At 40.4% G+C, this 27,382-nt stretch overlaps 1 protein-coding gene across 3 annotated transcripts in view; it reads left to right on the top strand.

Moving 5' to 3' along the window:
- The window catches only part of nebl (nebulette), a 170,978-nt gene that overhangs the window by 101,134 nt on the left and 42,462 nt on the right, over positions 1 to 27,382 (top strand). Inside the window, exons 11-31 of one of the 3 annotated variants that reach the window (XM_038292111.1) lie at positions 1,115 to 1,225; positions 1,394 to 1,504; positions 3,719 to 3,829; positions 3,959 to 4,069; positions 4,899 to 5,009; positions 7,119 to 7,229; positions 7,312 to 7,419; positions 8,131 to 8,241; positions 8,437 to 8,547; positions 10,339 to 10,449; positions 10,536 to 10,646; positions 10,724 to 10,822; positions 10,899 to 11,009; positions 13,780 to 13,887; positions 15,128 to 15,238; positions 17,169 to 17,279; positions 17,441 to 17,551; positions 17,659 to 17,769; positions 20,006 to 20,113; positions 20,200 to 20,310; positions 21,923 to 22,030. The exons of the other annotated variants lie outside the window; for them this stretch is intronic. Coding sequence (XP_038148039.1) covers positions 1,115 to 1,225; positions 1,394 to 1,504; positions 3,719 to 3,829; positions 3,959 to 4,069; positions 4,899 to 5,009; positions 7,119 to 7,229; positions 7,312 to 7,419; positions 8,131 to 8,241; positions 8,437 to 8,547; positions 10,339 to 10,449; positions 10,536 to 10,646; positions 10,724 to 10,822; positions 10,899 to 11,009; positions 13,780 to 13,887; positions 15,128 to 15,238; positions 17,169 to 17,279; positions 17,441 to 17,551; positions 17,659 to 17,769; positions 20,006 to 20,113; positions 20,200 to 20,310; positions 21,923 to 22,030 — 2,307 coding nt within the window. The remainder of the gene's footprint in view (positions 1 to 1,114; positions 1,226 to 1,393; positions 1,505 to 3,718; positions 3,830 to 3,958; positions 4,070 to 4,898; positions 5,010 to 7,118; positions 7,230 to 7,311; positions 7,420 to 8,130; positions 8,242 to 8,436; positions 8,548 to 10,338; positions 10,450 to 10,535; positions 10,647 to 10,723; positions 10,823 to 10,898; positions 11,010 to 13,779; positions 13,888 to 15,127; positions 15,239 to 17,168; positions 17,280 to 17,440; positions 17,552 to 17,658; positions 17,770 to 20,005; positions 20,114 to 20,199; positions 20,311 to 21,922; positions 22,031 to 27,382) is intronic. 3 annotated transcript variants of the gene reach the window in all.

The following is a 27,382-nucleotide window of genomic DNA, read 5'->3' as shown; positions in this document are numbered from 1 at the left end:
AGCGAGAGGAGAATATCTGTGCAAGAAGCATTAAATCTGAGAGAAGTAAGAAAGATTTGAGAGAGAGGAGAAAAGATTTTAGAGAGAGCGCTTGTTTGGAGTGTGAGCATTATAAGTTTTGAGTGCAAGAAGATGAAATTCTTTTCTCAAATTGAAATGATGTGCTCTTGCATTATGGCAGGATAATTCTTCCATATGTGCCACTAAGATACTCTAATTAGAGAGCAGTAGTGAAACTTCCATATTGTATTTTCATGGCCTAGTTTACCTGACAGGATGTTTACATAAATCTGTTTTTAGGCTTTGCACAGATAAGATATTTTATTTATGGAGGAACAGCTCTACCGTATATAAAATAAATACATAAAAAAATAAATGCTCAATAAATAAATAAATAAGCATTAAATTAATTGCCCCCAAAAAAAATTTTAATATGCTGATCATGAAGCAATGTTTACACTGTGTTATGTCATTGGCTGATCTTTAATAAATATTTTAACCAGTGTGTCAGACTCATTTTGAATTGACATTAGCTTGGTGCAAGTAGCTTCTGATGTAGTTAAGCTACTGTTAACACATTAGTGTAACTTAGCTTGCTATAATTCTTTAGGTGGTAGCTTTGGTGTAGTGAAGCTTAATTTATTGTTGAGTAACTGATAGCTTAGCTCACTACACTGGACAAGTGGCTTGCCCAACACTGGTGATTTCTTATAGCTTTCTTTTTGCTGCTCTTAGTGAGCGACTAATTTCCTTCATAGATTCTTTCACATGAGCCTTTGATCTCTTAGGCTGCCCCAGAATTATAAATTATAATCCAGGCCTGGATTAGAGTAAAAAGGTTAAGTACACACACATTCAAAGTTTTTATCTCTAAAACATTTTCAAAAAAACTTATTTCTTCCTCCGCTCCACTTTGTCCCATAATTCCTGTTTCTTTTTTTTTTCTTTTTTTATGCATTTTTCTCTTTAGCCAGCATTTCTTTGCCACCATTATTTGTCTTTTAATTTATTTATTTATTGTAGTTTAGATTGTAATCAGACTGAATTTAAACTTATGGGGAGCCCAGACTGTTCAGGAGAGGATCATTAAAGTTAAACTGTTTTTACCTTTCAGGCAAAATACAAAGAAGCCAGTAAGAAAGAGACTTCCACTCCTCTGTACCACAGCCTGCCGGAAACTCTGGAGACGCAACACGCCAAGGAGGCGTCAAAGCTGCAAAGCCAGGTGGATGGTCACTTCTTTGTCTTTAAAATGCTCAGCGCCTCTGCTTCATGTTAGCAGCTTTGATATGAGGGCATAATGAAGGGAAATAAATGAACACCTGACCTGTGATCACTGCATGCTTTAGATTATTACTCTGTTTGATAATCTGGGCTCCATTGTGTCTCCTAGCTGCTTTATAAAGAAGGCTTGAAGAAGGATCTGCAGTGTCCAGCTTACCACCTGCTTCCTGATACTCTGGAGACCCAGTTTGCCCGAGAGGTCGCCCACATCCAGAGCGAGGTACGAGCAAAGACTCAGGAAACAACAATGCATTTAAATCAGCTGATAGACTGTTAGTAGATGGTTTAAAGCTGAGGTTTATTAAGGTTTAACTATTTCACTGATGACTGACATCTGGTCCAGGAAGGCTGCAGCTGCATTATCTCAATAATCCGCAACAATAACCTGCATCTGGTTTAGTGATAATATTTGAAGCTTAGAGTAAAGTGATCAATAGTTTTACTGCTGTGATCATGAATGTGGCATTAAAATATGAAATCGGCTCATTTACACACAATCCATCTGTAGGCTGAAAGATTTAGGATTCATCTGTTGTTTGAGGAAGAAATGATGATTTTAGAGTTAATCTAAAATCAGACTTCAGACCCATCAGGTGCAGTCATTCAGTTTTACTATTAGAGACAATTAGCAACTAGTTTCTTCCCACTTTGGTGTTTAAACTGGTTATATGGAATCACAATGCAAAAAATGTAAATCTCAATAGGTAATTTTTCTTCTTAGATTTAGTGCATTTTTTCTTGAACTGAGGAAGTATTTGAGACACCTTGCCAATGGAACAAGACAATTTACATTTAAAATAAGAAAAAAACAATTGCATTGTCTTATTTCTAGTCCATAATACTTGGTTATCTTATTTTAAGGGTAAAATATTATTTCCATTGGCAAATCATCTTATTTAACTAATCAAATTAAGGATAAATACACTTCACCCTTTAAAGCCCGATCCAAGAATAAAACAAAACAGAAAAATCTTTGTTTTTTGTTTGAATTCCTTATTTGCCCTTTTAACAAAATATGTAAAAAAAAAAAAAAAAAAAAAAAACAGAAATAAATTTTTGATATTAATAATTTATTACTATGCGATAAGTCAAGATTATTTTTTGTGTAGTCTTCTGCCCTCTGTTATCAGGTATATCTGAATGTGTACAATAGGATATTGAGCAAAGTTTTTACCATTAAATTATGCAGAAGGTGTCAGACGCAAAACATTTCAGAAACCATATGTATCAAATATGATACATTTGGCATTACAGGGTTAATTTAAGACATTTTTACTCATTTTTAGATCATTTTTGCCAGATTGTTCTATCCTTTGGTTTTATATTTCTGTATGCTGTTCCATCCCTTATAGATTCGTAAAGTAAAAAATAACTTTTTTAAAAGTAAATGAATATTTTAACCTTTTATTAGTTTTTTTTATATATTTTAAGAAATTTTCCATTTAGCAGCAACGTTTTCTGACAGACTGGTGCTGAAACCGGTTCTGTTTGAATGGTGACGGGTTGGTTTAAAGCAGGACCTGAATTAAAAGCTTAAAGTGGTGCCAAAAACAAACACTAGAATTAATATAAGAATTAAGGTTACGGGAGAAAATGAATGGAAATTAAATATAAGGCAGATGATAACCAACAAGAAGGAGGAGGGAAAGATGGAAACAGAACATCTGGATGGGCGACCTGACAGAAAACAGAGAAAATTTGGATCATTTTACAGCCTTTGACATTTTAAGCCTCTGCTGTTTTACCAATCCGTTCCAAAAAAAGTTAAAAAAGAATCCGGTGGACTTTGTTTCCAAGTTTGAAGGCGTTTCGCTTCCCATCCAGGAAGCTTGTTCAATTCAAAACGTCAGGAATAGCGTTGAGTTCGAGGTTTTATAGAGTGGACCAAAAACATTTTGTTTTGGCTTAGAAAACATGTAAATTGAACCGGACTAATCCGTCCGTCCCTTTGGAATGGAGGTCATTTGAGTTCTTTGTTAGCCTGTAATACCCGATACCTGTCTATGTTGTTCAGTCTGAAGCTGTTGGGAACGAGTCTTTGCAGTCTACATCTTAAATTGAAACAAAGATGGTGGCTATACTCTTATAAACCATCTCCTTTTAATCTCTCTAATTTCCTAATGTTCTGTGTTTCGCTTTGACAAACTTTGCTTTAAATAGATTTTCTGTTTTACTTTAACCCTAATCTGTCACATATTAAAGTTATCAATTGCATTCGGATCAGAACCACAGTATAAGGTCTTTGGCTAAGAATATAACATTAATGGAAATATATGTGTAGAAATATGGGTTTGAACAAACTGACTGAGTCACAAACAAATCGCAGAAGGAAAACAGATGAAGTCAAATAGATGAAACAGATTCTAAACATGGCAGCTCGTCCTGCATGAAAAAAGATGAATCCTCCACCTGGTATTTCTGCCTGTGATTGTAGAACAAGTACAAAGAGGAGGGGAAGAAGATCTTGTCTCAGAGCGTCTACGCTCAGCTGCCAGAAACCAGCGAGACCAAGTTTGCTAAAGCCGTCTCTGAGCTGCAGAGTGAGGTGAGAGCAGACGGCTGAAGCCGGGAAACTCTGGGAGAGATGTGCAATAAAAAAGATTTGGTCCAACATCTTAATCTGATTCTGCTGCATGTTTAAGATGTTTAAACTCACAGGAACTTTGATTCTCAGACTAAATACAAGAAGTCAGGGAGGCGAGAGGCCGGCAGCAGTTTGTTCTCAGTGATGCCAGAAACCCTGGAGACCCAACACGCCAAGCAGGTTTCTCACATCCAGAGCCAGGTAACACACACACATACTCATTCTGCCATCGTAGTGAGGACCAGGTGTTGATTCCCATTGAACTCCCTGGATTTTCAGTCATTTTCAACCCTTTCTAAGCCCTAGCCCTAAAACTAACCCGTAACCTTACCATTACCAATTCATATCTCACCCTAACCCTAATCAATTGACACCTTAGCCCTATACCTAACCATTAGCAAAATAGCATTTGAGGAATGGCAAAATGTCCTCACTTTGCAACAACTGGTCTTCAATTTGATGGTAAATTTGAAAAAATGGTCCTCACTCTGAGGGCTGGACAGGTGTACAAACACACACACATCCATGCTAATTGGAGGCCGGTGCCTCCAGCACTCATGAACACGCTCACACCTGCAGAAGTTTAGAGGATGGACTTTTTCAGCCTGTGACCCTAAAAATAATAATGCAGCAGGCTGATTAAGCCCCTATATATATATATATATATATATATATATATATATATATATATATATATATATATATATATATATATATATATATATGACATATGATAAAAAGATCTATAGGTTTTAATAAATGCATTTTATTTATGAATTTTGATAAAAGTGACACATTTTTTGTTCACTTTTTGCACTGTAATAGAAGAATGAATGTTTTAGGCTGAATATTCTATTTTTCTGCCTTTTTTATCGTTTTTATTGCCTCTAAACTGAGATGTGAGATTTCAAAATGAATTTTTACATCTGACCATGGCTCTAAAAAGAACCACTGATGCCTGATCGATCAGTAGGACCCAGAATACAGCTGAAGCTGCTGTTTCCTCACTGACCAGATGTCGTCCTTGCAGGTGAAATACAAAGAGGACCTTCAGAAGCAGCTGTCGTCCAGTTTGTTCTCCACGCTTCCTCAGACGCTGCAGACTGAACGGGCCAAAGAAGTCACAGAGCTCCAGAGTCAGGTGAAGAAAGCATCATTTGACCCACAGCTAATGAAGAAAATATATGGAAGAACAGCCGATTAAAAGCTGCTTTAACATCGTCTGATAGAGCAAACCTGGTGATAACACAAGCTTTAAACATCTGTGCATAAGAAACAACCAGTTTTAAATCCTATGGGCACAGAAAGTCCAGCAGAGGCTTCTACTGAAGCTCCCTCCTTTGGGTCAGTCCCCGTTATCTCTGCTTTCCTTTCCAACAGAGAAATACCATTAAACTCTCCTCAGGTCACAGTGAATGATGCATCCATACATTTATTGGGATGTTCTCTATAATCCTTTGCAGCTTTTTCTCTTCAGATGTTCAGGTTTGCACCTTAAAAACGTTACATGAAGAAATGTGTTAGAATGTGTGTAGAAAGCAGACAGATGGCCGCTGATAGATGTCAGTTAATAACAAGGTTTGAAGCGCCCAGCAGGATGTCCTTAAGACAAAAGCATAGGATGGATTTAAGCTGATCAAATATATAAGTAGTAACTGATGAGGCAGAATAAGTAAAGCAGGAGAGATGAATTCTGAGTTCTGGTTTGGAGACGTAACAAACCAAAACTCTTTGGAGAATTTAAAAGCTTTTTAGCTGTTGCAACATTTAGATAAATATTAAATTTTCTTTTCTGAGGAGGAGCTCTTCTCCACAGCATCCTGCTTTATATCAGCCAAAAATGCAGAGAGTCTCACTTTTATCCACATAATCAGACTATGAGGGTTCAATAAGGCTTTAACTGGCTGCAACTAAAATTATTTTGCAAATTGATTAATCTGTTGATTAATTTTTCGATTAATGGATTAATAAACGGATAGCCAAAGGTTCCTATAGAGGATTTTTACAGAATTAAACCAGGTGAAAGTAAAACGTTTCTGCTTTTGGAGCTCTGGATAGAGAGTATTTAAAGGAGAAAACGTTTTCTATGCAAAAAATTTAATTATCACCAGGTTTGCTCTATCAATTTTGTTATAATTCCTGCTCTAAGTGGGTCGCTCTGTCGGCTAAAAGCAGGTTTTAGACTCTCTATACTCCAGTTAACGATTAGTCGATTTCTATATCAGTTGATTATTTCAATAATTGCTTAATTACGATGAATTATTTATTTATTCATTATTCCAGACCTAGGATACTTAGATATTGTCTGAAGACAGTAATCAGTCCATACTTAGATGGATTTTTCATGATAGATTTTTTCATTTTCTAAAATTTTGCAGGTTTTCTGACCCTCTTCAAACTTTTAATAAATTTGCTTAGACAAAATAAATAAGACAGTTTTAGGGGACTCGTTGTTTTCATCATCAATTATGGTTAAAAGTTTTGATTTTCAACATGCCACTCAGACAAATGTGGTGGCATAAACTACCTTGCTAGCATTCATTTTCCCCCACGGAATTAATTAATCTATTTCTGTGTAATCTGAAAATAATTTCAGTAGTTCTTTATGTGCTGTAAAAATAAATAAAAATAAAATCATCCGCATGTCGCTCATATATAACAAACAAAAAATAAGTAAATCTCCCATCCTGTCAGTTGGGTTGACATAAAATTTATTGTGAAAAATTGCTGATCATTCTTTAATAAGATCCTCATCTAACGGACATGCAATGTTTTTGTTTTTAAAACCTAATGCATGTAGCGAACCTAGTGAATGATTTTGTTGTTTTATGCAAAAAAACACAACAAAAACCTGACTAAGTCGCAAAATAAAACAGCATGCTTGGACGTAAGGAGAGCGGAGACAGAGGAAACTCTATATAATGCGTATTACTAAAGGTATGCTGGCTTGGCGCGGTACGCTAAACATCATGGGAGTGGGTGATGATGATTATGTATTGCACATTTGGATACTGAAAATAAAATAAAGGTTTTAATCTTCTGATGCGTGACTTTACATACCTTCAAAGCCCAGATGAAAAATGACCTTTATCGAAATGCTTTCAGATGTGATTTTTAGTTATTTATGAATGTCCAGGGTAACATGTCTCTGAGTTGTGCTTTTAAGAATTACTTTCATGTCTGGAGTTATGAGCTTGAGTGTTTTTTTTTTTTCTAAAGCTGTACCAATTAATTCTTTTCTATGATGCAGGTGAAGTATAAGGAGGGCTGTCAGAAGGAGGTGTCCTCCTCCCTGTACCACCTCCTTACAGAGACGCCTGAGATGCATCTGGCCAAGCAGGTGTTGGACATGCAGAGCGAGGTGCAGCTACGTTCACTGAAACCCTTTGCTCCTCGTTTCCACCGCCGCTCCTCCATGTTTGCTGCTTCTTTTTCCTCTGCAGGTGAAGTACAAGAAAGAAATGGAAGATCTACCAAACACGCTTTACTCGCTGATGCCTGAAACTCTGGAGACGCAGTTTGTGAAAGAAATGGCGGAAATTCACAGTGAGGTAAAACCTGTTTTACTGATGTCTGCTATCTCTTATTGGAGGGAAATAAAAAGTCTGCTAGAGGATTAAAGATGTGTTTTTATGGAAGAGGATTAGGGCCACTGAAAAAATAAAAAAGGTTAACTTATTTTTAATTTTATTTCAGTATAAGAAAAGTTCTGAGTCAGAGTTCTGACTTTAATCTCAGATTTCTGACAGAATTCCAAAATTCTGAAATTAAAGTCAGATTTTTTTACCTTATTGAGCCATATTGAACTAAAATAATATTGAAAAATCTGTTATTTTTGTTTTATTTTTTAGTGGCCCTGAACTTCTTCCATAGGCTATGTTTTAAAGCAGTTTTTAGCTGATATTTCACATTAAATTAATACGTAATATGTTCTTGGATTACCATTAAAAAAAAACAAAAATATTCATTTGTTCTTTCTGTAGTTTGTCTGGATATTTATTTTAAATATGGTTTGGAAAATGGTTAAGAAAAAAAGTTTCAGTTATTTATTTAACTTCCCAAACAAACATGTTAAGTATGTGAGGGCGGCATGCTCAGATCTGATTGGTCCAGAGCTGATAAATCTGCTTGGTGATGTCACAGTGGTTTATCAGCCAGATAAAAAGGCTCCATAGAAAACATGGAAGAGTTCACTGCAGAGTAGACTGAGGATGATGGTTAAAGCCTGCAGCTGAGTGAGGCTGCTGCTTTCTCTGCATCAGGTGAAGTACAAGCAGGAGGCGAAGGAGCAGACATCTACATCGCTTTACTCCAAACTGCCGGAAACTCTGGAGACGAGACATGCTAAAGAAGTGATGGAGCTGCAGAGTGAAGTGAGAGATCCTCCTTTCATATCTGGTCTTTTTCCCTCCTTAGTTCAACCTTTCTTTACCCTTTTTTCAGTATAAATCCATGTTATTTACCAGAAAAATAAATCACTATACAAATGAAAGAATCAACATTCACTCATCAAACATCTCTGCAGAATAGATTTCTAATCTGTGTCTTTGGATGTTTGTTTTCATCAGAAAAAATACACAGAAGAAGGAAGGAAGGAGATGGCGTGTCCTCTGTACTCCCAGCTTCCTGAAACTGCTGAGACACAGTTTGCACGAGAGGTGACAGAAATCCTGAGCGAGGTGCGGCTCCTCAGACTGCTGCTCTACTAAAACCAAACTATATTTTAACCATATCTAATTCAATTCAGTTTAATTCAATTATTTTTAATTCAATTCATTTAATTTCTATAGCGCTAATTCACAACACATGTCATCTCAAGGCTCTTTCCAGTTCAACCAGATCATACAGTCAAATTGATTCAAAGTTTTCTATCTAAGGAAAACCAGTTGATTACATGGACCCATTGACTCTACAGCAATCCCTCACACTAAGCATGTAGTGACAGTGGAGAGGAAAAACTCCCTTTTAACATGAAGAAACCTCCAGCAGAACCAGGCTCAGTGTTAGCGTCCATCTGCTGAGGCCCACTGGGGTTCAAGGAGACAGAAGCAGAGATATAGAAAGAAGCTGTAAAAGAAGAAATAAAAATGAGAGCAAAAACAAGTTATAGCTGATGTCTGTTTTAAATTCATGCTAAACAAATATATTTAGATATAGAAAGAAAAAAAAGTGGAAAGAAATAAGTAATCCGGTGTAGGCTACCATATCTGCTCAGGTCCTTCGCATGGCTGTGACTAGGGTTGCCAACACCTCGTGTGCCAGCTGACCCGATTGTCCTTACCCCTCCTGGTGTGGTGATATTTTTTTAGCCCTACTTTGTGTGTGATTTTTTTTTTTTTTTAATCTGTTTAACTCAAATCTGCATTGGATTAGATGCATATTTGTGAGTAACATGAACACATGGAAAACAAATTATTATCCTGCAATTGACTTTAATAGAAATTAAACTTTGCTGAATAAAATAAGTATCTTAAACATAAGCCTGTCCTGCTTAACTTCAAACTGTAAAAATGAATAGAAAACAAATAAATGGTGTGTACATTTTTGGTGCAACAGCAAACTTGTTAACATATTTGTGTCTTAAGTGCAATAACTGTAGGCTATGGTTGTAAAACAGAAAAAAATTATTATGAGGATTAGGGGATTCTGGATCGTTACATATGTTATCAGCTCATTGGTCACAACACAGGACAGGGCCCTGTAACAAATTTACCGTAAGTTTTGTATCTAACGTGCCCTTGTCTTTCATTTTCCATTAGCTTTTTAAGGACTATTTTTTTTACTGTCACAGTAATATGGGACAGAGTGTGTTCCTTTTCCACTAAATATGGGACAGGTACTTCTATTTCTAAATGCAGAATGATTCCGTTTTTCAAGGGGCAGTTGGCAACCCTACCAGTGACATGATTGGCTGAACGTTGCCATATGATGTAAAACACAGCGGTTGCCCAAACAACGACAATAACATCATGCAGCGTCCGTTAGCCACGCTAACGGACGCTGCATGATGTCTAATGACCGATGGATTTTTACCTGATCGATAACAAAACTGTATTGGAAAATGTGACCAACATATGAAATCCCATGTGAAATTCATCTGATATTCATAGGACTTTATTTATAAGGGGAGATTGAAAGAAGAGTTATGGCTGCTCCAGTCTGTAGTCAAAGAGCAAAGGTTTCAATTTACTGGTTCATCTAAGTTAAGACCCTATACCTATAGGTATGAAATACAGATTCTGGATAAAAGCTTTTGCAGGACTCTATAAGTGAGGTTTACGGGGGGATAAACGTAGAGTTTCTGCTCCTCTGTATAGAAAGGAGTCATTTGAAGAGGTTTAAGATTCTGATTAGGATGCTGCTCAGCTGGAGAGTTGATTCTGGAAGGACAAGGAAGTATGACCAGATAACAGCTCTGGACGGATGCACAGATGGAGGAGAATTAAAAATGTCTGTCTCTATACCTATAGAACAAATATAAGGAAAGTGGGAAGAAGAGCCAGACTGTTAGCGCTTACTCCCAGCTACCAGAAACCAGTGAAATCCAGTTTGCCAAAGCTGTTTCAGAAATTCAAAGCGAGGTAAGTTTCATTATTCTGTCTTAGTTGGATCTCCTGTAAACATTCATTATGTGTCTGTGCCTTTAGATTCTCTGCTCACGTTTCAGGTCAAATATAAAGAAGCAGGACGAAAAGAAGCATCCAGCTCTCTGTACTCAAAGCTCCCTGAAACTCTGGAGACTAAACACGCCAAAGAGGCTTCACAGCTGCAGAGTCAGGTATCCCATCTGGTCGCCCTCTCTAAGGACGCCCTCCTTTCTGGTCAAGCTTTAAATGCTGTAAAATCTTTTCTCAGGTGAACTACAAACAGCCGATGAATGGGTCTCTGTATCATCATCTACCTGAGACCTCTGAGACGCGGCTGGCTAAGGAGCTGAGCGACGTTTGCAGTGAGGTAAAAGCTCAGTGAGGCGTCTCTGGTGGCTGGGACTGAAAGTGCTGCAGTCAGCTGTGATGCTTTATTTCCTCAGGTGAAATACAGAGAGGAGGGACAGAAGGAGATCAGCAAGAACCTGTTCTCACACCTCCCAGAGACGGCAGAGACGCAGTTCGCCAAGGAGATGTCAGAGATCCAGAGCCAGGTCCCTGAATGCACCATCCATCCATCATTCCATCCATCCATCCATCTATCCACCATCCATCCATCCATCCATCATCCATCCATCCATCCATCCATCCATCCATCCATCCCACCCATAACTCTATCCACCATCCATTTATCCATCCATCATCCATCCATCCATCCATCCATCCATCCATCCATCCATCATCCATCCATCCATCCATCCATCCATCCATCCATCCATCATTCCACCCATAACTCTATCCACCATCCATTTATCCATCCATCATCCATCCATCCATCCATCCATCCATCATCCATCCATCCATCCATCCATCCATCCATCCATCCATCCATCCATCCATCATTCCACCCATAACTCTATCCACCATCCATTTATCCATCCATCATCCATCCATCCATCCATCTATCCACCATCCATCCATCCATCCATCATCCATCCATCCATCCATCCATCATCCATCCATCCATCCATCCATCCATCCATCATTCCACCCATAACTCTATCCACCATCCATCCATCCATCATCCATCCATCCATCCATCCATCATTCCACCCATAACTCTATCCACCATCCATTTATCCATCCATCATCCATCCATCCATCCATCCATCCATCCATCCATCATTCCACCCATAACTATCCACCATCCATCCATCCATCCATCATTCCACCCATAACTCTATCCACCATCCATCCATCCATCCATCCATCCATCATTCCACCCATAACTCTATCCACCATCCATTTATCCATCCATCATCCATCCATCCATCCATCCATCCATCCATCCATCCATCCATCCATCCATCCATCATTCCACCCATAACTCTATCCACCATCCATTTATCCATCCATCCATCATCCATCCATCCATCCATCCATCATTCCACCCATAACTCTATCCACCATCCATTTATCCATCCATCATCCATCCACCCATCCATCCATCATTCCACCCATAACTCTATCCACCATCCATTTATCCATCCATCATCCATCCATCCATCCATCTATCCACCATCCATCCATCCATCCATCCATCCATCCATCATTCCACCCATAACTCTCCACCATCCATCCATCCATCCATCCATCCATCTATCCACCATCCATCCATCCATCCATCCATCCATCCATCCATCCATCCATCATTCCACCCATAACTCTCCACCATCCATCCATCCATCATCCATCCATCATTCCATCCATCCATCCATCCATCTATCCACCATCCATTTATCCATCCATCATCCATCCATCCATCATCCATCCATCCATCCATCCATCCATCCATCCATCATTCCACCCATAACTCTCCACCATCCATTTATCCATCCATTTATCCATCCATCCATCATTCCATCCATCCATCAATCCATCCATCCATCCATCCATCTATCCACCATCCATTTATCCATCCATCATCCATCCATCCATCCATCCATCCATCCATCCATCTATCCACCATCCATCCATCCATCATCCATCCATCCATCCATCCATCATTCCATCCATCCATCCATCTATCCACCATCCATTTATCCATCCATCATCCATCCATCCATCCATCATCCATCCATCCATCCATCATCCATCCATCCATCCATCATTCCACCCATAACTCTCCACCATCCATTTATCCATCCATTTATCCATCCATCATTCCATCCATCCATCCATCTATCCACCATCCATCCATCCATTTATCCATCCATCATCCATCCATCATTCCATCCATCCATCCATCTATCCACCATCCATCCATCCATCTATCCAGCATCCATCCATCCATCATCCATCATCCATCCATCATTCCATCCATCCATCTATCCACCATCCATCCATCCATCATCCATCCATCCATCCATCATTCCACCCATAACTCTATCCACCATCCATCCATCCATCCATCATCATTCAATCCATCCATCCATCCATCCATCCATCCATCATCCATCCATCCATCCATCCATCATTCAATCCATCATTCCATCCATCCATCATCCATCCATCCATCCATCCATCCATCCATCCATCATTCAATCCATCCATCCATCATCCATCCATCATCCATCATCATTCAATCCATCCATCCATCCATCCATCCATCATTCAATCCATCCATCCATCATTCCATCCATCCATCATCCATCCATCCATCCATCCTTCAATCCATCCATCCATCATCCATCCATCATCCATCATCATTCAATCCATCCATCCATCCATCATTCAATCCATCATTCCATCCATCCATCATCCATCCATCCATCCATCCATCCATCATTCAATCCATCCATCCATCATCCATCATCCATCCATCATCCATCCATCATTCAATCCATCTTTCAATCCATCCATCAATACATCCATCATCCATCCATCCATCATTCAATCCATCCATCCATCCATCCTTCAATCCATCCATCCATCATCCATCCATCATCCATCATCCATCCATCATCCATCCATCATTCAATCCATCTTTCAATCCTTCCATCAATACATCCATCATCCATCCATCCATCATTCAATCCATCCATCCATCCATCCATCCATCCATCCATCCATCCATCATTAATTTGATCCATCCATCCACAATCCATCCAGCTTTCATCCATCATTCATTTCATCCATTAATCCGTCCATCCATTCATTAAAAAAAAGTTCTTATTCATAATTCATCCCAATTTCAGGATTAATTTAGCACCACCTTGCCTGGCATTTATCTAAATATGTTTGTGTCCTTTTCTTTCTGTCTAGTCAAAGTATAAGAAGGACTTGGAGGATCTGTCCAACACTCTGTACTCGCTGCTGCCTGAAACTCTAGAGACGCAGTTTGTGAAGGAGATGGCAGATACTCACAGTGAGGTGAGGACACCTCCATTTGGATTTAGATTTTTATTTACTTCTGTTATTATTTTCTATTATCTGCTTGTTTGTACGAAATTGAATCAGCTGTAACAGAAAAGACTGTCGAAAGGTGAAATGCTTCTTAAATGCTCCTCTTAGTTGCACTGGTTTTATTTGAAGTTTGGAACAGAAAAGTTTATGGTAAAAATATGAACATCATTCAAACTTCCTTAAGGGCAGAATTAGGACTTGTTAGGGTTTGGTTGAGATTTTGAGGGCCCAAATGCAGAGGTGAGGAGGAATAGGTGAGTTTTATAGATTTAATGAAGTACTCACAGGCAACTGAGGCAGGAATCCAAAAATCCAACATAAAATTCAGAAAAAAATAGGACATTGGAGACATCAGGGAAAACAAAAATGAGGATTAAGAAAAAGACAAGGGACCAGCACTGAGGAGCTGCACAGGGAGAGTATATATTGCAGACTGAACAAAGACAGGACTAATGAGCTGATTGGGAGCAGGTGTGGACAGAGAATTCTAGAAGGGAGCTGGGGTAAAGGAGACCAACACAAGAGGGCGACAGAGGGAACCCAAGAAAAACCTAAGAACTCAAATACATCCAGAAAACACCACAAAACAGGAATTAAATGAATGAAACTAGAAAACAAAGAAAAACATGAATCAAAGTGAAACTGAAAACCCCCCAAAAACGTAAACAGAACCAAGACCGTGACAGGACTGAAATAAATATACTTTTTTTATGCTCTTACTTTAAAAAAACTTAAATTCCAAGGTACTTCAAGTAAAACTATGCAGATAAATGTCTCGAAAAACAAAGGCCCCATTAGAAAGCCCAGAGGAATGCCACTCCAAGATATCAGAATGAAATAAATCAGCTTTCAAACACGGACAATGTTTTAACTAAGCCTTTATCTTTGGCTTCACATCGAGTCAGTGAGAAAAAAACTACTGAAACATTTTTGATCTAAATCTAAAATAGAAACATCAGTAAAACATCCTAAAGGACAGAATAAGCTGCTGAGGCGCTCCAACATGTTAACATGTAGATAAACTAGCTGCTGATTTCTATTCTGGTCTCATTATCTGAGACACTTTCAGAGTTGCTGGTAGCTTCTGCTCCTCACCGTCTGAGTTTGCTTTGTCCTCTCAGAGATTACAGCTGGATCGGCTCTCATCTGTTTGTTCCTGTCTCTGAGAACATGGAGTGATTCTCCCTGTTTCATGTTCTCCCTGCAGGTTAAGTACAGGGAAGCAGGGAAGAAGGAGGCCAGCAGCTCTCTGTACCACCAACTGCCTGAAACTTTGGAGACGCGGCGTGTTAAAGAGGTTACTGAGCTGCAGAGCGAGGTACAATCATCTATTATTCACCGTCACTCATTCACTTTTTATCACTGAATATTGGAGCAAACATTTCAGAGACTGAAGCAGATAGAGTTCCTTTCTTGTTGTTTTACAGGCTTCTGTTGTTTTTTAGCCAATGAAGTTTAGACTTGTTTTTTTGTGTAAAGTTGGAGCTGCAAACAAACTCAGTTTTCTCACTTTGCTGCACTTCCTTCAGAAAGAGTCGAGCCAGAACTAAAAGCTTTAATGACTGATCATATCGAGCACTTTGAAGATGCTCTGTGAATAACTTCATTTATCTGCCATGCTGTTTGTGGGAGGAAAAAAGCTTCTCCACATTTTCATTCTCAGGAACTAGAGCATTCATGTAAAATAATCAGACATTCTGGAGAAAAACTAGGAGAAATAACCATCAAATTGTTTTCCTGTGGTTTTCTCCACTCTCACTAAGGGTTAATATGTTCTTTCTGGGATCTAAAATGGAGATGATGACGACACCCTTTGGCTGAATCAAGCTCAGAGCAGAACATTTGTTTGCAGCCACAAAGTGATCCAATGGCATTCTGATTTTTGACTGTTTAGTGGCAGAAAAACACAAAAAAGCCTTCAGCTTAAACTTCCTGTGTGTGTAGTGATAAGAAGTCTGCTTCTTTAAGATTGTTTAGTGGATCTTGATGTTGTAATTGTTTATAATTCTGTTTCCACCTCTGGTATGAAATTCCTTCTGTATGATTAAAAAACAATTACGTTATTAAATCAAGGTGCGTGTTAACAGCCATTGCAATCTGAAAAACTCATATGGAGAGAAAAGACAATTAGAAGAAATGTATTGATTCAATTACCTTAGTCTTTGGCGCTCAGACCTCGGCAGGAAACACAGCGCTGAATTATGATTGATATGCATGAACAGGAGTAAAGGATGTTTCCCTCTGGCAGGCTCGGACTGGGAACGATTTGCAGAACTCGCATTTTTCCATCTACACCGGCCCACTTATGGATGCCTAACAATGCATGCTAAACCCCATCATGCACCGCAACATGTTTTTGTAAATTTTCAAACTTAAATTCGCCAAATATAAGAGGAGCATCATAGTTTGGTTTAAACAAAGATTTTTAGTTTTATTATGATTTAGTTTGGTGCCAGGATTTTACAGTTTGAAGAAATAGAAAATTACATCATATGCAAACCGTCACAAGGATGTGCATGACAAGGAAGGGCTATATATACTGTATGTATGATTTAGGGAGTTAACATTATATTACTTCTTGAGCTCCTTGAGTTATTTACTGTCAGAGGTAGGAGCTTCGGCCGGAGTGTAAGTGTTGGGGCCAATATGAATTAAGGAGGGCCGGCCCTCGCACGCTGAAATTAGGACTGGCCCACCGAGCAAATGCCCAGTATCACAGATCACCAGACCCTGCCTGCCTCTAGGCCTGAAACTGGTGGTGGAGTGGAGATAGATGAAGTTGGTCAGTCTGTAGACTGCTGGTTAGCGAAACAGTATGCTGAGCTTTATGGGGAGATCCAGTTGCCGATCGGAGGCCTTTGGATGAACTTTGGATGCTGATTGGCTTTCGTGGAGGCGTGGTTCGAAGCTGATTGGCTGTGTCGCAGGCGGATGAAGGCGAGTAATCAATTTATTTAGCTGAACTTCCGCCTAGGCTCCATTTCAAAAACTTATGATGATTTATTGCAAATATACTTCTCTTTTAGGTTATAATATTTAGAGAATACATTTTTTATGTACTTTAGGTAAAAGTATTCAACTATAATTCAGTCCCAAATACAAAGCCCTGATGAATGCCACTCTCAATATTAAAATCTATAACATACATCATAACAAATCACAACACTGATTCCTTTAATCTGGAAACAATCTGGATGAATAGATTAGTTCTGTGAGGACTCAGCTGCTGAACCTCTGCTTCCTTTCAGAACAAGTACAAGGAAGGTGGGAAGAAGTCTATGTTGTGTAGTTTGTACGCTCAGCTGCCTCAGACTGCAGAGACGGAGCTCGCCGCCAAAGTGTCTGACCTGCTGAGTGAGGTAAAATACCAGGAAGTGTCTCTGCTGTTAATGCAGCAGGATGTATGCTGCTTAGATCATCTCTCCTACAGCATCAAGGCGCTCTGACACAACTTTTATCCCTTTAAATTTGGTTTCTATTTCAGCTTTCTGCTCCATCATCTTTTTCTCCTTTCCTGCAGAATAAATATAAAGAGGATGGTTTGAGGAGCCTCTCCCATAGCCTTTATTCTCAGCTGCCTGAAACCACTGAGACTACCTTCGCTAAAACTGTCTCTGAGCTGCAAAGTGAGGTAAAAGTAATTTGATGCTTTGCTACGTATTTAGTATAAACAGCCTTAAAATCATGTTTTGGTGCCAATACTGGAATTTTGTCAGCTTTTTTGATTGATTTCTTCAGGCTAAATACAAGGAGGTGAGCAGAAAGGAGGCGAGCAGCTGCCTGTACCACCAGCTGTCTGAAACCCTCGAGACGCGACATGCTAAAGAAGCCACTGAGCTGCAGAGTCAGGTAGAGACGCAGAGCTGCTGTTACAGCAGAGCAAACCAGCGCAGAGTTCTGGGCAAAATTAGAGCTACAAAACAGGATTAATTGTTAGTTGCTTTATCTGTAAATATTTTTTTAGATTATTAATTAGGAAGCAAAATGTGCCTTAAAGATGATTTATACAGAATTTCACCCAGATATAGCTTAAACTACTGGATAGAACAGGGTTTTTATTCTAAGTGTTTATAGATTTTAACAATTTCAGCATAATTACTGCTCTGGGTGTGTTTCTGTTTAACCAAATGGCATCTCTTAGAGTCTATAATCTCCAGTTAACAATTAATCAATCATTTAATGACATAATTATTATTCAAATAAAGGTTTAATCTAATTGATTCCCACACCTCCAGTTAAAACCAGTTTACTCCACTGATCTCTATTTAATCACTGGGTTGGTGCTCGTCCATTGGTAGTACGGGGTTGAAGTGAAGCCTCCACCTCAGGCGGACTTAAGACTTTTAAAATAAAGATATATTCATCACTTTGACACACACTGACTGTTTCATAGGATCAGTAGATTAACTTATAATAGAAAAATAGGGACATCAAATTGCATAGCCATTATGAAGTCAATTAAGTCTCTAAATCACGTTATATAATATATTATACAAATCCATAAGAACAAAATAAATGTGTTAATGGAGCATGATAATACAGATGAGCCAAAAGTGCATAGACATGTATTTATTAAATTGTTACGTTAATTACATCTTACATGTCCGATAATGCATTTTATATATATATATATATATATGGGGTCAAATGTTTTAGTTGCTTTTTATTTCATCAATATAACAGCGTCATCCACTTAATAAAGAGTGACCACATTTACATTTCAAAGTTCATTATTTTCTATTCACTCTATTTTCTTTTTTCTAACATTAGACACAATGTCGATGGGTAACTCAGTCAATGTCTTCCAGTCAGTCTGAGATAGCCAGACTAATGTTACACATACTATACTATAGGATACATCAGTATATATGTGGAATTTTATGGTTATACATCCACTGACAGTGAAATCCCATTGGGTTTTGATATTTAACCAAAATTGGATTTATCCTGCTGTTATTTTTGCTTTCCTGAAAAACAAACAAAAACAATTCCTATTCACCGATGGAATATTTTAATAATTGATAATCTGGGGTTTTGATTTAAACGAATAATTAACTTGATATTGTCCATCCATCCAACAACAGCGTCTGAATTTTCTTTTTTTTTTTTTTCCCGCTATTCGTCTGAAACATTGAATGAATCCAAAGCACAGTGTGGCTGAAAAACCAACCTTTTGAGTCATAAGATGCATGTTTTTCTGTTTAAATTATATCCTGCTTCCATAGTTTATGGCCACCATAGTTTGTTTTCCTGAAAAACACCTTTTTTGCAGACATCTCTGTAGAGATTCTCCTATAATCAGTGGCGGTTCTAGACCAAATGTACCAAAGGGCAAGGAGTTGGCCAGCGTGTTTTCATGGGGGATTAGAAAAGCATGAAATAAAAAACAGGGAAAGAGATTCAAATATATTAAGATAGCTGCATGAATTGAAATTTCTATTCAGTTAGGTTTAATTAAAGTTCGTATTAGGTCAATATACATTCAGAATTTTAGAATTAAACATATTTTTGAATTAATTTAAGTTAAAATAATCGTTTACTTCGTCTTAATTAAAACTCAAAAACTGATAAATTCAGCTTTAAAAATTAGAGTATCTTTTTTTATTTGTTGTTGTTGAAAAAAAACATTTAGCAGATGAAAACTGGGATCCTATCTCAGTACCACTGAAGCTATCACCTTATTGGTTTTAAATAATTAGTAAAACAGAATTTGTAAAGAAAAAAGTGAAATTGATCCAAAGGACCTGTCAGTAACCATGTCTGTTCCAGTGTATATCATCATTAGAATTTCTTTTTAGTATTATGACTTCAGTACAGGGGCCATAACAGGGGCCAGGACATGATCTACAGGGGCACTGGCCCCCGTTTGCCCCTGTCTAGAACCGGCCATGCCTATATTGCAGTAGAAGATTTGTTCCTATTAGTTATAGCCAGTGTTTGCTAAAGTAATAAAAAGGCAGGAGTAAAAGCAGCACAGTGACAGCTGGCTAAATGGTGATATTAGCACGTTACAGATGAAGGACTGGCAAACACTGAGAAAAATAGATTTGTTTTTCACCAACGCTGACATGTCAATCATCTCCAGGTGAAATACAGAGAGGCTAAAAAGGAGCTTAACACCAACCTGTACTCTCAGCTGCCAGAGACGGACCAGATGAAGTTTGCCAAAGCTGTCATGGAGCTGCAGAGTGAGGTAGGGGAGAAACTTCTGTTTTTAATGGGAGTAAAGCTTCATTTCACTCTTTTAATGTGATTTTTTTTTTTATTGTTTTTTTCCAGAACAAATACAAGCAGAAAGGAAGGCAAGAGATCAGCAGTACTGTTTTCCACCAAATGCCTGAAACCAAGGAGATGGAGTTTTTCAAACAGATCTCAGAACTGCAGAGCGAAGTAAGACATTTAAACGGGGGACAATATTTCTGCTCAGATTCATTTAGCATAAAATCTGATATTTGCAAAATGTTTTAAAGGTATTAAAACCTATGAGACCTATGAGCCTATTTGAAATAGATTAAAAAAGAAAAGAGTGAGATTTAGTAAATTATTGTCCTATAACGTGAACGCAACCTGGGTCTGCAACACACAGAAATCATCAGTTTTTAGGTGAATATATGTGTTATTAAAGTCGTGGGGAAGTCATATTTAAATGTCAAGTAATTCTGGCTTAAGCATGTTTATAAATTGACTCTTTATCAGACCATATTGTCCCAAAAGTTAAAACTTTTCTATTCTGTCTTAAAATCTGTGCTGTTGTTTTTTTCACGTTATCTTATGCAGGCCAGTTAGTTATACATCAGCCTGAACACCTAAATTCGGCCAATCATATATCAACAGGCATTCGGCAATCTAATTTTTTCGGTCATAGCATCTTTATTCATATGTCGCAGCTAATATACGCAATGGTTAAAATCAGAATCATTTCCTTTCCCATTGCATTCCATCCCAGTGTTCACGGGGATGGACGTCTGTGTCTTCAGCAGGCGTAGAGCTAACAGAACTGGCAGCGTTGCGAGGCAAGGGCTCAAACATGGTTAGCAAGATGCCCCCCCCCCCCGATAATTTACCAATCACATTAACTTTACTCACTCTTGTAAAGTCGGGACCCACTCAGGAGAATTCGGAAATGCAACGATTGGAACAGCCGCTTCCCTACGACTTTAATTAAACTTCACAATAATACTATAACAACTAGGCCTGCAACTAACAATTATTTTACAAATCAATTAATTTTTCGTTATTTTTTGGATTAATCAGTTAATAATCAGATATTAAAAGGTTCCTTAAAGAAGACTTTTTACGAAATTAAACCAAGTGAAACCAAAACAGTTCCATATTAACATAGCGTATTGACAGAAGAAAAAGTTTTTTTGTCTTAAATGCAAAATGTTTATATATTTGTTTTACGATATTGGATGTAATTGCTGCTCAAAGGTTGTCGATCTGATCAAATGCATATTTGACAGTCTCTAAACTCCAGTTAAAGATGAATCAATAACTAAATTAGTTGACAATTATTATACCAATTGATTAATCATGAAGAAGAATTTGTGAACTTGTGTTGATTACCCCTAGCAATAATGAAATTAAAATCCAAATATAGGTAATACATAAGAAATGTATAAATTGTGAAAAGTATTTGTAATACATTTTTTTCTAAATCTCCCTCTCGCCACTAAGGTGTGTTGCAGCACCCCTAGCACCCCCACTTCCCACGGCCAAGGGTACATATCCAAAAGATGAGGGAGTGATTGGCTAATGAGTGACCACACAGTCTCCAACATTGTTTCCGATTCCCCTGAAATGAATTAGTAATATGAGGAGTCATAAAATACCTAATTAGGTTTTTACACCCAAATTCACTCTAGCTTTGGAACTAGTGGATGATTACTGCGTGTTAAACATTTTAAGCCAATTTTTAGCCATTTAATTTTTTGTTTCAAATACATTGCGTTGTTTACAAATTCATTTTAATGTTAACTTTTGGCTTTTTGTTCTATTGTAGTCAAAGTATAAAAAGGACTTGGAGGATTTGTCCAACACTCTGTACTCGCTGCTGCCTGAAACTCAGGAGACACAGTTTGCTAAAGAGATGGGAGAGACTCACAGTGAGGTACGTTCATACAATATAATTTTATTTAGGTTTGTTACGATGACAGATAAACTAAAATAACATCATGATGTTTACATGAGAGGTCTGTTAGGAGATGCTGTTTTCTGATGGGTTTCTTAGTACATCTACTTATTTGGTTTAATTAATGTAATTGCAGACTAAAAAGAATATAGTATACTGCTATTAGTTATGAGTATCATGTATATCAGTATGAATATGTACGTATATCAGTTAAACTGCCTTAAAATGTATTCTTTAGGTAAGAAGAGAACAGTGTCATCCACAAATGTGTTGACATGTCCATGTTTAACTGGTTTATTTTTAAATTTTTTGCAATTAAATTAACAAAAAAATCTATAGACATGTGTAAATTTGGAAGTATTATCAGAAGTATCCAGTATGTCGTGCCAACAGTTGGACCTCATGGTTCAAGCTTATGACATGCTGACATAAGTAAATTGTTACTGTGTGGTGCATCTATGGAGGTACAGATGTGTCAAAGTCACTGGAAATTTGACAGAACTTAAAAAGCTTAAAAAAACTAAAAACATCCAAAAAGTCTGAGGCATACAGACCTCATCTTCTTAGTGGGTGAAAACAGGGCAAGGCAAGTCTATATGTATAGCACAATTCAGCACATGGCCAATTCAAAGGGCTTTACATGAATTAGAGAATACATTAAAAAATAAAATCAGAATAAAAGCAAATAAAGATAAAAAAAAAAAAAAACATTTTTAAAACAAATAAAGCAATTGGACCACAACCTTTGACTAATAATGCCTCAGTTAACAGTACAACTTCAATAGTCAAAGGCAGCTCTAAATTAATGGGTGTTTAACTTTGACTTCAAAGAACTCAGCCTTTCAGCTCTTTTCCAGTCGTCTGTGTCATGATTGGTTTTAGATTAAACCCACATGCAGAACACAAACGGAGGCTGAGTAAAAGTTTAACAGAGTTTATTGAATATGTTTAGACACAAAGACAAGAACTGGATCTGGTACTGGTCCGGGTTGGGTTCACTGATGTCTGCAGAGATGGACAGTTTGATTAGCCAGGCAGTCAGATGATTAATTGAGTCTTTAAGATAATTCTGAGTCTATCTTGAAGGAGTCCAGGCTTTACTTGTGAGAGAGGGAACCATTGGGTCCAGAGACTGTTGGTTCAGCAGAGTGCACAAGCAGCAGCAGCGTCTAGCTTCTGACTTTGAATGGCAGACCTTGATCAGAGTTTCCAGCTCTTCTCTGAGAGCAGCAGGAGGAATCCAGACTGGAATCTTCAGGTTTGGCTCACCAGGGCTGGCAGGCAGGTTAAGCTCACCCAGAGCATCAGGCTTGAGACAGGTTTCCTGTGAGCAAAGACAGAGGCAGATTAGAATCAGTTTTCTCACTTGAGACGACTAAGATTCTTTCTGGTAACAGAGGCTCAGGTTGCTAACCAAACTAAGGTCAACACTGCGGCCTTGAAGGAAGGTCTGGCAGCTGCTTATGTAGGGAAGGTTCCTGATGAGCAGACGAGCTCCAGGTGTGCTTGAGGGCTCCAGCCCAGGAGACCCACGGTGCACTCTGCTGGAGAAAGGTGGTACATCCCCAGATCCCAACAGTAACCCCAGTCCCTAAAAGAAAACAAAAAACAGAAGAGGATCCTCGGCGCCCTCTGGCGAGCCCCCCCCCCCCTCAAGGGCGGATTCCAGACGCCCTCAAAACACTCCATAAAAAAAAAAAGCAAACAAAAAACAACCCACCCAGGGCGGACAGAGGGGGCACCAGGCAAGGAGGGCAAGAAACGACAAAAACAGCGTCCAAAACCAAAAACAACCCACCCAGGGTGGGCGGAGGGGGAACCAGGCAAGGAGGCCAAAAAACAAAAACTAAATCTGGAACAAAAAACGATCCACTTACGGTGGATGAAAGCAAAAAAAATCCCAGGCGATTTCTTAGGCAGAGTCTCAGGTGGCCGGCCGTGGGACCGGCAGCGGGGCAGAGTCTCTGGTGGCCGGCCGTGGGACCGGCAGTGGGGCAGAGTCTCCGGTGGCCGGCCGTGGGACCGGCAGCGGGGCAGAGTCTCCGGTGGCCGGCCGTGGGACAGGCAGTGGGGCAGAGTCTCCGGTGGCCGGCCGTGGGACCGGCAGCGGGGTAGAGTCTCAGGTGGCCGGCAGCGGGGCAGAGTCTCAGGCGGCCGGCCGTGGGATCGGCGGCGAGGCAGAGGCTCCGGTGGCCGACCGTGGGGCCGGCAGCGAGGCAGAGTCTTAGGTGGCCAGCTGAGGGGCCGAAGACATGGCAGAGGTTCTGGGGGCCGGCCGAGGGTCCGGTAGCGGAGCAGAGTCTTAGGTGGCCGGCTGCGGGGTCGGAGGCGAAGTTGACGCTCTGGAGGTCGACCGCGGGGCCGGAGGCGAAGCTGACGCTCTGGAGGTCGACCGCGGGGCCGGAGGTGAAGCTGACGCTCTGGAGGTCGACCGCAGGGCCGGAGGCGAAGCAGCTTCTTAGGAGGATGATCCCCCATTTTCAGTAGGTAGCCCCATGGGGTACCCTGTCCTCTCTTAAGCGGCTCTGGAACAGACTCTGAGATGATCGCTGACTGCGGCTCAGGAACAGGCTCTGAGTTGACCGCCGACTGCGGCTCTGGAACAGGCTCTGAGGTGACCGCCGACTGCGGCTCTAGAACAGGCTCTGAGGTGACCGCCGACTGCGGCTCAGGAACAGGCTCTGAGGTGACCGCCGACTGCGGCTCCTGGACTGGAACAGAGGAGCCCGCCGATTGCGGCTCCGGATCAGGAACAGAGGAGCCCGCCGATTGCGGCTCCGGATCAGGAATAGAGGAGCCCGCCAATTGCGGCTCCGGATCAGGAACAGAGGAGCCCGCCGATTGCGGCTCCGGATCAGGAACAGAGGAGCCCGCCGATTGCGGCTCCCAATCAGGAACAGGGGAGACCACAGACTGTGGCTCCCAATCAGGAACTGAGGAGACCACCGACTGTGGCTCCACATCAGGAACGGAGGAGACCACCGACTGTGGCTCCACATCAGGAACGGAGGAGACCACCGACTGTGGCTCCCAATCCTGCATGGGGGAAACCACCCATGGCAGCAAAGGTTCAGTCTCTGAAGTGACTTGTGATGCTCGTAGAGGGCTCCTTGCGGTCAGTGGCGCCTGTAGAGAGGTCCTAGGAGGGGTAAAACCACATCCTTCGAATTCTGACATCTCTTTAAAGTTCTGCTCAGGGGTCTCTGGACGGCACAGAGCTAACTCAGGGGTCTCTAGACGGCACAGAGCTAACTCAGGGGTCTCTAGACGGCACAGAGCTAATTCAGGGGTCTTTAGACGGCTAAGAATCGGCTCGGGAGTCTCTTGGCTGCTTGGAGCAGGTTCAGGGGTCTCTAAACGGCACGGAGTTGACTCAGGGGTTTCAAAACAGCACGGAACTGACTCAGGGGTTTCAAAACAGCACGGAACTGACCCAAGACGGCTCACGGCTGGCTCAGGGGTCTTTAGACGGCTCAGAACTGGCTCAGGGGTCTCTAGATGGCTCAGAGCTGGTTCAGGCGTCTCTAGACGGCTCAGAGCGGGCTTACGGCGATGCCGTCTCTTATGTCGGGGGGGTCTTAGAAGCTGGGCTAATGGGTTCACGGACTGATTCAGGAGTCGAGCTATCTGGTGTGCAAGTGGGTTCAGGTGCTGGTTTAGCTGGATTGCTAACAGGTTTAAGAGTTGGATTAACTGGTTCGTGGACTGGTTCAGACAAAAGGCTAACTGGTGTGCTAATGGATTCAGAGGCTAAACTAACTGGTTGGTAGGGAGATGAATGAGGTGGCATAAAGGGGAAGAGATCCTCTCTATCCCAATAGAAAAAATTCCAGAGGTCCGACTCTTGGATCTGGGGAGCTCTGACTGTAGAAGGTGAGTATACTGGACTTATTCTAAGCTTCTTGGTGGATGGTGCTAACTGACGATCATGTAAGTGGTGGCAGAAACTGACCTGACGAAGAGACGGACTGAACAAGGCTGTACAGAGCTGTACTGGGCAGGACTGCGCTGGACTGCACTGGACTGGACTGGACTGAACAGGACTGGACTGGACTGGGCTGAACTGGGCTGAGCTAGGTTGAACTGGTTTCCTAGATCTGGGCTTGGCTCTGGCTCGTAGTCTGTGATCTTGATATATGGCTATACGAATGAGTTCTTCCAGGGTTGCAGGTTCATCTATAGTTGCAAGTTTGATTCTGATTTCTTTATTTAATGCGTTTTTGTAGATGTTCTTTAGCATGGCATCACTCCAGCCAGAAGCTGCGGCTCTGACCTGGAAGTCAATCGAAAATTCCTCTACGGTTCTATTTCCTTGTGTGAATTTGGACAGACCATGAGACTCAGCTGATTTAACGGAGAATTTTAAAGTGAATTCATTTAGAAATTGATCTAAGGTGCAGGTTATACAAGATTCAGGAGAAAAATGAGTCTCTTTCCACTCGCGGGCTTTACCGGATAACTGTGAGAGGATAAACACAATCTTACTCTCGTCGTCAGGGAAAAGGGACGGATTGAGTTCAAAGAACAATTTACATTGCCACAGAAAACTTTTACATTCACTAGATTCACCAGAAAATAGTGAGGGACGGAAAACAGGAAGTAACGGAGCTGGTTCTGACCTTGGAACTGAAACCGGAAGTGACAGGCGGAATTCCGGAAGTGACAAGACTGGCTCTTCCCCTTGAGGCGGAGTTGACTCCGGAACCGGAAGTTGAGCTGGCGCCATGTTGTGATTCCTTATGTTGCCTGCTAATTCCTGAAAAGTTTGTTCCTTTAACACAAAACTGGGATTTAGCTCACGGAAAGTTGAGTCGTGTTTATGGATCTGAGTAGCTTGTTCCTCAAGCCTCCTCCGGAGGGTGTCTGCTGGGTTTTGTTTGTGGCCGCAGTGTTCTGTCATGATTGGTTTTAGATTAAACCCACATGCAGAACACAAACGGAGGCTGAGTAAAAGTTTAACAGAGTTTATTGAATATGTTTAGACACAAAGACAAGAACTGGATCTGGTACTGGTCCGGGTTGGGTTCACTGATGTCTGCAGAGATGGACAGTTTGATTAGCCAGGCAGTCAGATGATTAATTGAGTCTTTAAGATAATTCTGAGTCTACCTTGAAGGAGTCCAGGCTTTACTTGTGAGAGAGGGAACCGTTGGGTCCAGAGACTGTTGGTTCAGCAGAGTGCACAAGCAGCAGCAGCGTCTAGCTTCTGACTTTGAATGGCAGACCTTGATCAGAGTTTCCAGCTCTTCTCTGAGAGCAGCAGGAGGAATCCAGACTGGAATCTTCAGGTTTGGCTCACCAGGGCTGGCAGGCAGGTTAAGCTCACCCAGA

The sequence above is a fragment of the Cyprinodon tularosa genome, unplaced genomic scaffold (genome assembly GCF_016077235.1).
Source record: "Cyprinodon tularosa strain WSP-4 unplaced genomic scaffold, ASM1607723v1 ctg308, whole genome shotgun sequence".
Taxonomy (NCBI): Eukaryota; Metazoa; Chordata; class Actinopteri; order Cyprinodontiformes; family Cyprinodontidae; genus Cyprinodon; species Cyprinodon tularosa.
Note: the sequence above shows the minus strand (reverse complement) of the source record. Positions and strands in the feature narration are given on the sequence as shown.